The sequence below is a fragment of the Stenella coeruleoalba genome, assembly GCF_951394435.1.
Source record: "Stenella coeruleoalba genome assembly, chromosome: 2".
NCBI classification, from domain to species: domain Eukaryota; kingdom Metazoa; phylum Chordata; class Mammalia; order Artiodactyla; family Delphinidae; genus Stenella; species Stenella coeruleoalba.
The window spans coordinates 76,582,360-76,596,452 of record NC_137147.1 but is presented as its reverse complement, the minus strand read 5'-3'; the positions used below and the strand labels follow the sequence as shown (position 1 = coordinate 76,596,452).

Here is a 14,093-nt window from a genome sequence, read left to right as displayed (position 1 = left end):
CTTTCCTCCACGCCCTCTCCAGCATTTATTAAACAATGAATGTCTTATATGGGCTTGCCGACTAAACTCTGGCAAGATTGTTAAAAAAAAATGTGCCCAGTTTGTGCCATATGCCGGGTATTGCAATAGGCTCACAACCACCCTATAAGGTAAGTATTACACTCACTTGAGAGAGAAGAGCACTGAGGCTCAGAGAGGCTAAGTATTTCACCCAAGAGCACACAGCTGCTAAGTGGCAGAACTTAGATTCAAGCCCATTTGTTCCTTGGTGCAAAGCCCACATTCTTTCTCTTTTTTGAAACCGGCTGCTTTCCGTGAGGTCTGCTATCCAGGGTTCAAATCACTAAGTTCATTGTTCAAGAAGCTGCTGAATATGTCTGTTCTGGTACTTATCATGCCCACTCCCTTTTGTGTAGCAGCTTGAGGGCAAAGAAAGATTTTATGTTGTTGATCTTCACAGCTCCAGCCCAGCACCTAGTCCCTGGTATAGGCCCAATGAGCAGGTCCTGCGTAGTCCTCATTTATTGTGCCTCTGAAAGCCGAGAAACAAACAGGCCCTATGTCCCTGGCAAAGGTCCAAGGCAGGTTTCTTCATTATGAAAAATGTCACTTTGCTCAATTATAATTCTTATAGTAACTTCAAAGCTGTGACAATTATCCAGTTCATGGTTAGTTATGAAATATTGTGATGTAGGGATACCCATGAGCCCAAGGAATCTGTAGTTTCTTTTTTTTTTTAATTTTTAAAAAATTTTATTGAAGTATAGTTGATTTACAATGTGTGTTGATTTCTTCTGTACTGAAAAGTGACTCAGTTATACATATATGTATATATATATATGTTTTAAAATTTTTATTGAAGTATAGCTGATTAACAATGTTATATTAATTTCTTGTAGTTTCTTTAGAAGCAGCATTAGAACTTACGGTTACCAAAGCGGGGTAGGGAGGGATAAATTAGGAGTTTGGGATTAACATATACACACTACTATATATAAAATAGGTAAACGACAAGGACCTACTGTATAGAGCACAGGGAATTATACTCAATATTTTGTAACAACCTAAGTGGGAAAAGAATTTGAAAAAGGATACATGTATATGTATAACTGAATCACTATGCTGTACACCTGAAACTAACACAATATTGTAAATCAACTCTACTTCAATTAAATAAATAAGCAAATAAAAGCAGCGTTAGAGTGAAAGCGACATCTTGAAGCCTTGGGTCACTGCTATCTCTGTGAAAAAACAAAGTAACCATCCTCAGAGCACCGTCACTATTCTCATCCTTAAATCCCTGTGTAGTTGATATGCGCCCCGTGCAGTACCCCAGCTGTTAGTCTGCCCGGGCTGCCTTAACAAAATACTGAACACTGGGGGCTTAGACAACAGACATTGATTTCCTCTCAGTTCTGGAGGCTGGAAGTCCAAGATCAAGGTGTGGGTAGCCTGGCGTGCAGCTGGCTGCCTCTTGCTGCTTTTTCACTTGATTATCCTTCGATGCGTACGGCTACCTGGTATCTCTCCTTCTGAGTCCTAACCTCCTCCTCTTGTAGGAACACCAGTCAGATTGAAGCAGGGCCCACCCTCACGGCCTCATTTTAATTAAATCACCTCTTTAAAGGCTCTATCTCCAAGTGCAGTCACCTTCAGAGGTACTGGGGGTTAGGGCTTCAACATATGAATTCTGGGGGAACACAGTTTGTTCCATAACAGTCCATCATTACTCTTTTCTCCCAATAAGGCTGTTTCTCTCTGTGATCTTGCTTTCCTTCGGCACCTGCTGTATGACAGCCTTCGTTCCAGACCCCTCATCTTTCCCCTTTCCTCTGTTTTCTTGGAGTCTCCCACCAACCTTTCAAGGTGGAGAAGACCCACCTCCTCTTCCCTCTCTCTCTCTCTTTCCGCTGCCAGTTGGTCCTGACTGTCGGTCTCCTGGCCGTGGTGGTTTACCTCTATACCGTGGTGGCGTTCAACTTCTTCCGCAAGTTCTACAACAAAAGTGAAGACGACGATGAGCCCGACATGAAGTGTGATGACATGATGACGGTGAGAATTCCCTGTAGGGTCACCTGGCGTGGCTGGGACAGAAGGGCTGTGGGCAGAGCAGGACAGAGATGAGAGTAGAACACTGATGTCTCATCCGAAAGGGAGGTGGGTCCTGGAAAGACAGAAGTGATGCAATAGACCACTTGTCGGGGCCCAGGCGGAAGGAGAAACACACAGCTAAGCAGATCACCATCCATCCACATCTGTGTATGGCGAAGACGTGAGTTACCTGTGTCTGTATCTCACGGAAGTCAAACTCTGATTCTTTGCCTCTGAGAGCTAAGAGCAAAGTCCCATGAATCTGGTGCTCCGTTTATTTCAGCAAGCCAGTGGGGCTTGTTTCAGAACAGCCATGTCGTCTGAAAAATGTCACAGCAGCAGGACTGGGTCAGGGCGGGGCTGGGGCTCCTGCGCGCATAGAAGGGCACAGCGCAGGGTGAGCCAGCACAGCTGCAGCAGCATCTCTAGACGCTTATCGTGACCAGATTTCAGGAAAAGAATGTGTGTATCAGAGACAGGTGACAGTACACTGACCCCCTGCCCCCGCCTGTGATCGTTTCTCCAGAAAATAGATATGCTTTTTGGCTAAAATCTCTGCATGAGTTTTCTTGGGGCAAGCAGCCCATGAGACAGCAACACTACAGGCACAAGAGCAACCGTATGACCAGCATGGGCTCCGTGCTGCCACTGGCTTTTGATCTACCAGCCATGAGACTGCCTCCACACTCCCATCCCAAAGCCATCACTGCCAGTCAGGAGGAGAGACAGAGGGCAGCCTGCTCTGTGAGCCCTGGCCCAGGAGCCTACCTGGAGCACACGGGCACTTGGGAGGAGATTCTGCGGGGAGCCCCGCCCTCCCGGGTGCGCAGAGGATGCCAAGTAGGGGAGGCCTCTTCCCGGAGGCTGTAGCCCGGCCCCAAGTCCAGGCTGGCACTTGAAACTTAAGTGAGAGAAAACTCGTATCCGGCATAGGCCATCCTCATCAGGGCAGAAAGTTCTTTTAACTTATACACACCTAGAGTGAATTCTCACGTGTGTGTCAAAGAGTTCAAAACTGTTTTTAAGAAAAGAGCAAAAAACACCTTTTAAAGGCTACGTGGAACAGCAGCCTTTCCATCTTTATAGACACCAAGCTAACCAGAGGGTAGAGAGGACAGAGTTAGCAGCATGAATGTGTTATTGTGAAGAGTACCCTTCTCCTGCCTCAGGGCTGTCATGTTTTGATCTTGTTACATGAATGATCTGACCATCTCTGTAAAAACAAACAAAACTCTGCACCTTTTACCTGAATCGCCATCATTTTTCTTCTCTAGTGTTACCTGTTCCACATGTACGTGGGAGTGAGAGCTGGAGGTGGCATTGGCGATGAAATTGAAGACCCCGCTGGGGACCCGTATGAAATGTACCGCATCGTCTTTGACATTACATTCTTCTTCTTCGTCATTGTCATCCTGCTGGCCATCATCCAAGGTATGCTTGCCAGTTATGTCATCTGCATGGGGCTCAGTCAATCTGATTCTCTTTGCCTTTCTGCACCTGACTTAACTGTTTTATGTAAAGAGGTTTATGCATTCGCTTACCTGTTAATTCAACAGACATCTCTCTTTTGTGTGTGTGTGTGTGTGTGTGTGGTACATGGGGCTCTCACTGCTGTGGCCTCCCCCGCTGCGGAGCACAGGCTCCAGACGCGCAGGCCCAGCGGCCATGGCTCACGGGCCCAGCCGCTCCACAGCATGTGGAATCTTCCCGGACCGGGGCACGAACCCGCGTCCCCTGCATCAGCAGGCGGACTCTCAACCACTGCACCACCAGGGAAGCCCCAACAGACATCTCTTGAACGTCTACCATACATAAAGGCAAACATACACCCAGGCACTGATACAGGAAACTTGAGCATCCTTACAGAGGACTCCCCTCACCCACTCCTTCATTACCCACTCTAAGTTGATCATTTCTGTCTCATTCTGCTTCCTAAATATCTCCATTGGCTAGTGTTGCCCCACATCCTCATGATTCCTGCCCTGATCATTTTCCTCCCAAGCAATGGGGTGGGTAGCAGCAGAAAGAGGATCTGTGAGAGTGTGACATGTGTTTTCCTTCCTTGCGGGGTAGAGGTAGTGGTATTTTTGTCAGTAGCTTGTCAGGAATTAGAGAAAGGGGGTGATGAATTTAGTTTGAGTCATGCCAAGTTGAGGTACCTATGAGACATCGTGCAGGCGTTGAGGGCTAATAAGCAGTTAACTGTAATGGGTCTTTCAAGAGACAAGTCAGGAATGGAATAGGATAGAAATATTACATTCAATAAGGACACACAAGACAAATATTAATGAATACAAAAATCAAAGAAATGGGATCCATTGGTGGTGGTGGTCAAAGATGTAGGCGTAGAGACTTCCCAGAAGGAAAAGCAAAGAAACTGAGGAGGAGCCCTGATGATACATATCAGTGCCTCAGGGACTAGAAGAGGAAGAGCCGATAAGGAAGACAGAAAGGGAACAGCCAAGCAAAACAGTAGGACAAGGAAGGAAGGACAAGAAGAGAGTCCAGGAGGAGTGAATAGTTAGCGTCAAATACTGCTGAGAGGCGCTGTAAGAGGAACCATGAGAAAGCATTAGCCGGGACTCAGCATTTGAAAACACAAGTGTTTTTCCTAATTTTGATTTAATTGTATCATTCAGCTTTATAATTCATTTCTTTAACATCTTTATTGGAGTATAATTGCTTTACAATGGTGTGTCAGTTTCTGCTTTATAACAAAGTGAATCAGTTATACATATACATATGTTGCCATATCTCTCGCGTCTCCCTCCCTCCCACCCTCCCTATCCCATCCCTCTAGGTGGTCACAAAGCACCGAGCTGATCTCCCTGTGCTATGCGGCTGCTTCCCACTAGCTATCTATTTTATATTTGGTAGTGTATATATGTCCATGCCTCTCTCTCACTTTGTCACAGCTTACCCTTCCCCCTCCCCGTATCCTCAAATCCATTCTCTACTAGGTCTGTGTCTATATTCCAGTCTTACCCCAGGTTCTTCATGATATTTTTTTTCTTAAATTCCATATATATGTGTTAGCATATGGTAGTTGTTTTTCTCTTTCTGACTTACTTCACTCTGTATGACAGACTCTAGGTCCATCCACCTCACTACAAGTAACTCAATTTTGTTTCTTTTTATGGCTGAGTAATATTCCACATTTTTTTTTAACAGAACAAAATAGCCTCTGCCATTCCATCTATCATTCCTCTGCCCTGACTAAACAGGTTATTTGAAGTGTTTTGTTTGTCTTTGTATTTAAAATTCCAGGTCTTATTATTGATGCTTTTGGGGAGCTGAGAGACCAGCAGGAACAAGTACGAGAGGATATGGAGGTACCGTTCTACTAAATCCCAACTTGATTTCCATTATCTCACAGCACATGGATTTTTTTAAACAGTAGGTTCTACTCTTATTTAGGGCCAGCCCTAGGCAAAATTACCAACCATGGTTGTTTTCCAAGCCTGTCCTCTTCTCTGGGCCCATCTACTGCTCTGTACCCTACCACCACCCCCACCCCCACCTGCTGCCTCCGCCATGCCCCAGGCTTAGGAAGGAGCAAGTACCCTCCACTAGGTAGAAGCTAGGTATGTGACACTCTGGAGAAGACGACTAACAGCCTAAAGCATGAAAGACAGAAATGTTTTAGTGTCTCTCAATTCAAGCAGAGATCCTCACCCTTTTGCTACCTGCCTGTAATGTCACGCCTACTCATGCCTTTTCTCCCTGTTATTCTTCTTAGACGAAATGTTTCATCTGTGGGATCGGCAATGACTACTTCGACACGACCCCTCATGGTTTTGAAACACACACCTTACAAGAGCACAACTTAGCCAACTACTTGTGAGTATCCTTGGTCAGCAAAGGTGATGGGGCAGGGCCAGGAACAGTGAGTAAAATACAGTTACGTCCTGTAGTTCACGCTCTGCCAATGCCTTTTCCTCCTTGGTCTCCGGAAAGCAGAGGCAATTAGGAAAGAGCTTGCAGGAGTCCCCGTGAGCCCGTGTCTTTGTCCATAGGCCCTGCCCCTCCCCGTTCTGATTGACAGGTGTGCGCTGCAGACTGTTTCTGCTCCAAGCAAATGTCAGCCCCTCAACCTGGAATTAGCTCCCATCCCTTCTCAATCAAGGTCATATTAACTCCAGCAAGTTTCCTCTCTGCTGAATTTTTCCTATCACCATATAATATTTTTTAATCCTAAACAAAGAAAAAAGGCTGTGACCCCACTTTTCCTTCCAGCTGTTGCCCTGCTTCTTCCTTCCCTTCCAGCAAAACTGGAAAAGTGTGCATGTTCGGGGTCTCCAATCTCTGTCGTCCCACTCTCCTTTGAACCCCCTCCAGTCAGGCCTTCCTCTCAACCAATTCATATTTGCTCTCGTCAAGGCGGCCCGTCACCTGCGTGCTGCTGAATTCCAGGGCAACTGAGTGAGAGTAAATATTTTTACTTTTCCATAACGTATCTTTGAGACACACAAAATTTCAATTCTGTATTCTTATAAGATGATAAATTGGCCTACTAAGAATTATATGGTAAGAGTTTTGGTTACCATTTTATTGTTTACCTTAGGACTTTTTTAAAAAACAATAAAATGGTAGCGAAAATTCTTCCTCACAAGTGATCTTAGCTCAAGGTTTAAGGACCTCTGCTCACAAAAAGGCTAATTTTGAGATAAATGTGTATTATTATTAGAAGATGATGGCGTATGTTGTCATGCCACGTTTCCCCTATTCTGAAAGGTATAGGAGTCAGCATGATGCTGAACAATGTATTTAATCCTCTCTCCAGCTCACTTGACTTTGGTTTTCTAACCAAAGAATCTAATATTGTCTTTTTCTCAGTTGTTAAACCTTTGTTCCTCGTTCCAGGTTCTTCCTGATGTATTTGATTAATAAAGATGAAACAGAGCACACAGGTCAGGTGAGAAACACCTTAAGATAGAGCTTCCCCTTTCTGCGTCAAGCCTCAGTAGAGCACAGGATATCTGAAATAGAGAGGTGACCCCCATTTGTCTCTTCTGTGCGTTTTCCCACTGCTTCCTGCATTGTTCCACCATCTCTTTGTGACTTAAGAAGCCAAAATTCTAAGGCAACTCCCACCTATTCCAAAAGGCCCCCTTGGTTATCCTTCCCAGCAAACACTGACATTTTCTAAATCCTTATAGTTGCTGCTTCAGGGCAGAATAGCTGGAGGTGGGGAGAACGTTACAGAGAAAAAGACAATGCAAAGCTGAGTGGGTGGCTCCGACAAAGAGCAGGAGAGTCGGAGCAAAATGGTGAGACGACAGCCTAAGAAAGATAACGACCTCCTGTGTGGGTGACACAGGGATGCGGAGGTGTGGGTGTGACAGGGTGCGTGAAAGTATGTGTCAGAGGGGTTCTGTGACTAAGTATGAAAAAGCAGTGTAAAGACAGAGAATAGGGGAGGAAAAGGTAGCTTACCAAATAGTCAAACGTCATTGGATTCGTATATTCTGCCTTCTACCAGTTACAAATGGCATGGAGTCAACCCTCTGCTAAATCTTTAAGTATTTTTAGTGGCGATCATCGAGTTGGTCTCACTGTGGGGTTTTTGTTTGTTTTGGTGGGGGGGCGGTCAGAAGAAGGGAGAAAAGAAGGGAGAAACTTCTTGCTCCCAAAACAGCCTGAGCTGGGAACAGTGCAAGAAAGAATGTACCAGTTGGGCCTCACATTTATCCACATCAGGATTCCCAAAGGGAGACATAGAGAGGGAAAATAAATTGGGTTCCAGCTTACTGTGGTTTATAAAGAAGTCTCCTTTGTTCCCGTTATTTCAGGAATCTTATGTCTGGAAGATGTACCAAGAAAGGTGTTGGGATTTCTTCCCTGCTGGTGACTGCTTCCGGAAACAGTACGAAGATCAGCTTGGATAAATGGGAATGAAAGAAGCCTCCACCATTCTGGACGGTCAATAAAATCCTTCTCTTAACAGTTCTGCAACACATTTGAAAAGTGACATTTCCTAAAATGCCTCCCTTACAAGGAAGTGTTTGTTACACATCTGTGGTATTTTGGAATTGATTTGGCTTTTTGTATCTAATGGACGTACACTGTGCGAGATAACCTGTCAAAAATGTTGAAAGAAAAAAAGAGTACGGCCCAGCTTCAAGGAAGCTCTAGTTGAAAGCCTTCAGGTTTCTCAGTTCTAACTAGGTCGTTGGGATGGTACCACTGAGGGAAGGGCTAGAGAAGCAGGAAGTTTGGGAGGCACAATACCTGGAATTTTAAACACTTGAATTCCACATGATGGTACTCCACCAGTGACTCACGGTCTGAGCTACAAAAAAATCATTTTAAAACTGCAGTCTAATTTCTCCCATGGTACTTGCTAGTGAATGTATCCAGAATCAGCTTGAAAAGCTTTAAGCAGTTAAAGAAATAGAAACAAACAAACAAACCGCCACTTTGTCGACACTGAAGTATCGAGTAAGTGCCTTACAAAACCTCTTTAGATATAGCTATGCAAGTTTTTTACATTTATGTTCGAGACGGACAGTTCCATTAATTAGTTGTGTGGATCTTCTGTCTTACTTTATGAAACTGCACTCAAAGGTTATTCATGTTTTTTTTTTTTTTTTCAGTAACAGCTTGTCAACTGCTGTTATCAGAGAAAAAAAGTACTGTACTGAAAATTCAGAAAAAAATCTCAATCTTATGCCAAATAGAGTAACGCTTTATGGTCTCCCTTGTAAGTAGTGGAGCTGCTCTGTTTGTTTAGGTGAATCTCCTTAAATAAAACGAAGTGCCCACTGCAATAAAGTCATAATCACCAACTCACGGTTTGGCCTCTTGTAACGCCCCCTTTCTGGATGATTTACAACCACCCTGTGGTGCTGGGAAAAGGGACAGGAGACTAACAAACAGCCCACGGCTCCCCGCACAAGAAAGAAAGGAAGGAAAAAAAAATCCACAAACCAGCGTTTGTTTATTTTGGCCAAATGCATGCCTGGTTTGCTTAGCTTTCTTCATCAGCTGCACCCGCTATGCTGTAAAAATTGAGAGGAAGAAACTGGACACAAGGGCCGTAACATCTCCTGCCCTTAAGAAGTCTATTCAGTTACTAAGCCAGAGAACAAATGCAGCGAGCCGCTTACTGTCTCATTTCGGATTTGTTGAACATGGGGGAGGTAGGCGTCTACTGCTAAGCGTGATGGCCACACGGGCTCGGGCCGTGCTTGTAAACCAGCTGTTCTGGAAGGACAGCCTTGGGCCCGCCTTCCCTTACAAGGCAACCAAAATTGGCTTCAGGCACTTTTCATTTTCTTTCTCTCTCTCTTTTTTTTTTTCTTTCATCGAGTTTAGGAAATCATGCTGTCCAACCAATCTTCAAGCTCTTCCTCAGTAACATTTCTGGATATACTTGGTTGCTCAGATGCCACGTTCTTTCCTTCCAACGCAGACGGTTTTGCAGGATCTAAAAAAATAAAAGCAACGTTAACAACTTCACGTTAGTGCCAGAACCGAGGGTTAACGCTTCCCTGGGGTTTGATCCATGCTGGAAATCAGCCAAAGTCTGACTTCGCTCACGATAAGGGGAAACGTTCTATTATTTTCCTGCTCCCTAAGAAGATCCAGTGATACCTAAACAAATTCATAAATGGAGTAGAGATTTGCTCTTCTATTTATTTGGATGATGAATCTCACAGTTCACTAGTTTTTTTTTAAAAGACTAACAGCTTAGTTTCCTGGAAACTAAAGCCATTAAAGGGTCCTGAATGCAGTGTATGGACGGGGCAGTCACTAGGCCTCTCCCTGTCAGATGGCCCGCCATCTAACAGAACATGCACAAATGAGGAAGTCTTCTTTTGTAAAAAAAAAAAAAAAAAAAAAAAAAACAACCAAGATCGAAATAGCAAGCAAGAAGCACAAAGCACTGATCAACAGGCCTGTTCAGACAGTCGATTAAAAGGTCTGCTGCTGCACAGCTGAGGCCACGGGTATCGAAATGCCTTTTACAGCACGAGTTCAATTTGCAGCCCCGGGTTTAAGATTGCAATCAGGCAGGTAGCAGCTTTGGAAGCCCAGTAATATCGAGTGAGAGCAATGTTGTCAGAAAGGTCAGCTCAGGGGGAAGCAGAGACGTGAGCACAGAAATAGATGTCAGTGGACAAGGCCAGATCGATGTCAGACACTGATGAAGATGTGTAGGGATGTGACAGAGGTGAAGCTATTCTCAGTAAAACACCAGAATCGAGAAGATGGATGGGGAATAAAATGAAAACCATACCTGTTTCTTCTTGGGCCACCTCCTCATCTTTCTCAGATTCCAGGTCCTGAGCTGTCTGGTCTGCTAAGATGTCACCGCTCTCTTTTACAGACGCATCTAAATTAAGCAGCAGATCTAGTTCTTCTTCCAAATCGTCTGCTGCCGACTGCAGTGGGGAAGCGGGGTTCTGAGAACCCTTGGAAGGGCCCGGTCCTAGGCTGTCTTTACCCAGGTACATGGGGCAGCCAGCGGCAGCAGATTTCAGCTCAGAGATGGACCCCTTTCCTCCAGGCCCCAAGGGCCCCTTTAACTGCATCCCTAGTCCCTTGCCATCATTATTTCTCTTTGGTTTCACCTGAGGAAGCTCTAAAGGAAGGGCCGTCTGAAAGAGAAGCACAGTATCTGAGTTAATGTGAGTCCTGCCGTATTTGCTTAAGCAGAAATTAAAGCAAAGGAAGCCATCAGACTCTGTGGAGTAGGAAACTCAATTCAGACAGGAAGGTCACAAAGTGTCTCCATCCAGGTCCTGCCAGCACCCCTCTTACTGCTGCAGGGGTAAGTGTGGGAGACCTCCCTACCGTGCCCACCTCAGCCCTGTGCCAACCTGCTCAGAGCTGAAATCAAAAGGGCTGTGCACTCCTGTCACCAGCCTGAGAATGGACAGTCCTGTATGTCTATGTGAATGTACACTTAAGCCTGCGACGAGGCAGGCTTTGTAAAAAGTCACGGAGAAGTAATTAGCAAGTCGGATCTGTTCACTGAACTAAGATGCACAAATATAGGAGATGAAGGAACAAATTCACCAAGAAGAAAAGAATGACCGTTAGTAACATTATTTGAGTAAAAATTGCCAGACAGGAAAGAAAACATTCCATTTGATTACATTTGTAAAAACGCCCCCAACAGGCAAAACTAATCTTGAGTATGAGAAGTCAGGATAGTGGTCTTAGGGAAGTATTGTCTCGGGGGGTGGGGGGAGGTTCTGGGGGGTGGCGGCATTCTGATCCTTGATCTGCATGTGTAAAGACTTACGCACGCACTTCTCTATATGTTATAATTTAATAAAGTTAAACCCTCCCCCCAGGTGACTGTAATGTAGAGGAAGGCTGAGAACCACAGTTCTGGAGGGAGGCCTGTGGTGACCAGGCTGGCATCAGTGGGTAGGTTCAGAAGGAGGGTCAGCTGCTGTTGGAGGTGTTGTCCCCTTATTTGTACATTTAAGCATCCTGAGCAGATCCAGTTTGCTAATAGCTCCTTAGGGCTTTTAAGACCGCGTGGCTTTACACAGGAACTTAAATATTCATCCAGCACTGTCAGTGTGCAGGGCGAAGATGGGATGTGGTCCCCTGTTCTAATCCTGGAATCATTCAGTGGGTCTGCACTGGCTGGCTGGCATTGTCTTTGTTTGTTTGTTAACTCCCGGGTGAGTCTAACATGCAAACACAGTTGAGAATAACCGCTCTCCCTCATGGGAGGAGTGGGAAAACCTGGCTAGATAGTTAAAAGTTACTATTTACAAAAGTACAATTATTTTATATCTTTCCTCTGAGGCCTGCCTCTGACAACATCATCCTTCACTTTCAAATGCTCACACCACTTCCCGTTTCTCTCCTCAATCCTGGGGCCCCCATCACCTTCATCTGTGTTTCCCTGATGTGTTCTGTTAACCACTCCTCATTGTGTGGGATCAAACCAAGTATGTCAGGACTTTGACCATCTCTGGACAGCCAGAGGAAGAGGAGTGCTCACCCAATCACTAAGACAAGCCCCAATACCCCCAAACACTCCTAAAGACGTCCCAGGGTGATTCCCCATCAGAGGCAAATGCTATCCTCTCTACTTCTCTGCCCCTAAGTGTCCTCCAGCCTGAATTCTATTTGCTGCCCTAAATTTGACGTGAGTGCCACAGAGACAGCTGGGTGGATACCCACTGATGCCTGCCTATGCTCACGCTTAGCATCACATTCAACTGCAGAACAAAACTGGTCATTTTAGTTGCTGGGATTCTATTGACAACTAGTACTGCCTAGGGTTTCACTTTTTAACAAAATCCAATCTAGCCACAATTAAATTTCAAAGTTCCTTCTGGTATAGCCCTTGGGCCCCTCCTCTCTTAGCCGATTCAATGGCTCCTCTCTTAGCTACCTTACAACCGATATCTCCCAAATTTATATTTCCAACCCTTGATTCTGAACTATAAATTTCTACATCCAATTGACTAATATTTTCACTCTGACATCTCAGAGACACAAACCCATAATGTCCAAGCCTCACCCTTCCTAATACTAGCTACCACTGAGTTGCACAGGCTGGAAAACCTAGAAAATTCTTTCCCTGCTCCCTCTCCATTTCCGGTATTTCACCAAGTCCTGTTAATTTTACTTTTGTAATACACCTCTTGGTAAAGTCCAGTTCCCTGCCATCTCTACCATCATTAGCCTGGCCCAAGCTACAGTATTACTCACCTGAACCGTGCAGTGGCCTCCTAATTTGCCTCCCCTCATCCACTCTACTCTTGTATGGGTGTGCCTGTGCAGATTTACCCTAAACACAGACACCCCAATACAGCCCTCTCTCCATCCTGCAGCCAGAATGTTCTTTGTTACTGCTATTGTTATTAGCACAGTTGTTAATGCAGATCTGACTGGGTCACTCTTCTTTAAATCCCAACTCAAATGTTCTTATGCTTTGGATCTCGGCTTATCTGTCACTTCTTCAGGAAAGCCATTCCTAATCACACCAAAGTCGATCAGGTTCACTATTACATATTCTCACAGCATACTGTCCTTCCCCTTCACAGGGCTTATAATTTGATAACTTGATCAATACCCGTCTCTCCCAATAGATTAAGCTCCATGAGGGCAGGAACCGTGCCTGTCTGTTCACCACGGTAACCTTAGTGCCTAACACAAAGCCTGGCACATAAACATTTTGAGTACAATACAAGGCAGACGCTATACTTTTACATTTCATTCAATTCTATTACATTTGATCCTTTAAAATGTTTCAAATATAAAATGAAAAAACCTTTAGAAAGTATTTCATTCTCCCTCAAAACTTTACGAAATTCTACCTGATACAAAACGCTCAGCTTGATGAAAGGAAAAGCTGAGTCTGAAACATCCTGCAGGGGGATGTTTTTCATTCTTCTTCTTCTCCTGCCCTAATTCATACCAGCCTCAGGATGCTGTCAGGGTTTTTACCTGGACCAATTCAGCAGCAACATTGAGTCGGAGTGAGAGAGGCAGTTCTTGAAGGGCTCGAACCAATGACTCACAGTCCACATAAAATGCTGAATTCTATATATAAAAAAAAAGATAGATTATTGATCAAGATGATTACATATGGGGCTTCCCTGGTGGCGCACTGGTTGAGAGTCCGCCTGCCGATGCAGGGGACACGGGTTCGTGCCCCGGTCCGGGAGGGTTCCGCATGCCGCGGGGCAGCTGGGCCCGTGAGCCATGGCCGCTGAGCCTGCGCGTCCGGAGCCTGTGCTCCGCAACGGGAGAGGCCACAATAGTGAGAGGCCCGCGTACCGCAAAAAAAAAAAAAAGATGATTACATATGACCTTTCAGAAATAAAAGAGCACAAGACGATAGGTAGTAACTGTAAATAAATCATCTATTACTTTTAGCTGGGAGTAATCAGATCATAAATCACACTTGATATGGTTCTAATTTCTACCATCTCTGCATTAAGATAAGCAAAACCAAAAGCACCTTCCTGAGCCACAGCTCAGGCTGCCAGAGCAGCAGCAGGGTGGTGATCACCTCACATCAA

General features: G+C 45.0%; 2 protein-coding genes across 4 annotated transcripts in view; one reads left to right on the top strand and one right to left on the bottom strand.

Moving 5' to 3' along the window:
- RYR3 (ryanodine receptor 3) overlaps positions 1-8,018 on the top strand; it is a 550,597-nt gene extending 542,579 nt beyond the window's left edge. Inside the window, 6 exon segments of the mRNA XM_079909615.1 lie at positions 1,918-2,052; positions 3,366-3,522; positions 5,359-5,423; positions 5,831-5,931; positions 6,955-7,006; positions 7,884-8,018. Coding sequence (XP_079765741.1) covers positions 1,918-2,052; positions 3,366-3,522; positions 5,359-5,423; positions 5,831-5,931; positions 6,955-7,006; positions 7,884-7,979 — 606 coding nt within the window. The 3' untranslated portion in view covers positions 7,980-8,018.
- AVEN (apoptosis and caspase activation inhibitor) overlaps positions 4,986-14,093 on the bottom strand; it is a 203,522-nt gene continuing 194,414 nt past the window's right edge. For 2 of the 3 annotated variants that reach the window (XM_079909602.1, XM_079909603.1), the window contains exons 4-6: positions 13,516-13,611; positions 10,334-10,694; positions 4,986-9,520 (exon numbers count right to left, since the gene is read on the bottom strand). In XM_079909602.1, the coding sequence (XP_079765728.1) occupies positions 9,405-9,520; positions 10,334-10,694; positions 13,516-13,611 (573 nt within the window). In that variant the 3' untranslated portion in view covers positions 4,986-9,404. The remainder of the gene's footprint in view (positions 9,521-10,333; positions 10,695-13,515; positions 13,612-14,093) is intronic. The other variant, XR_013825582.1, reaches the window with a different exon arrangement.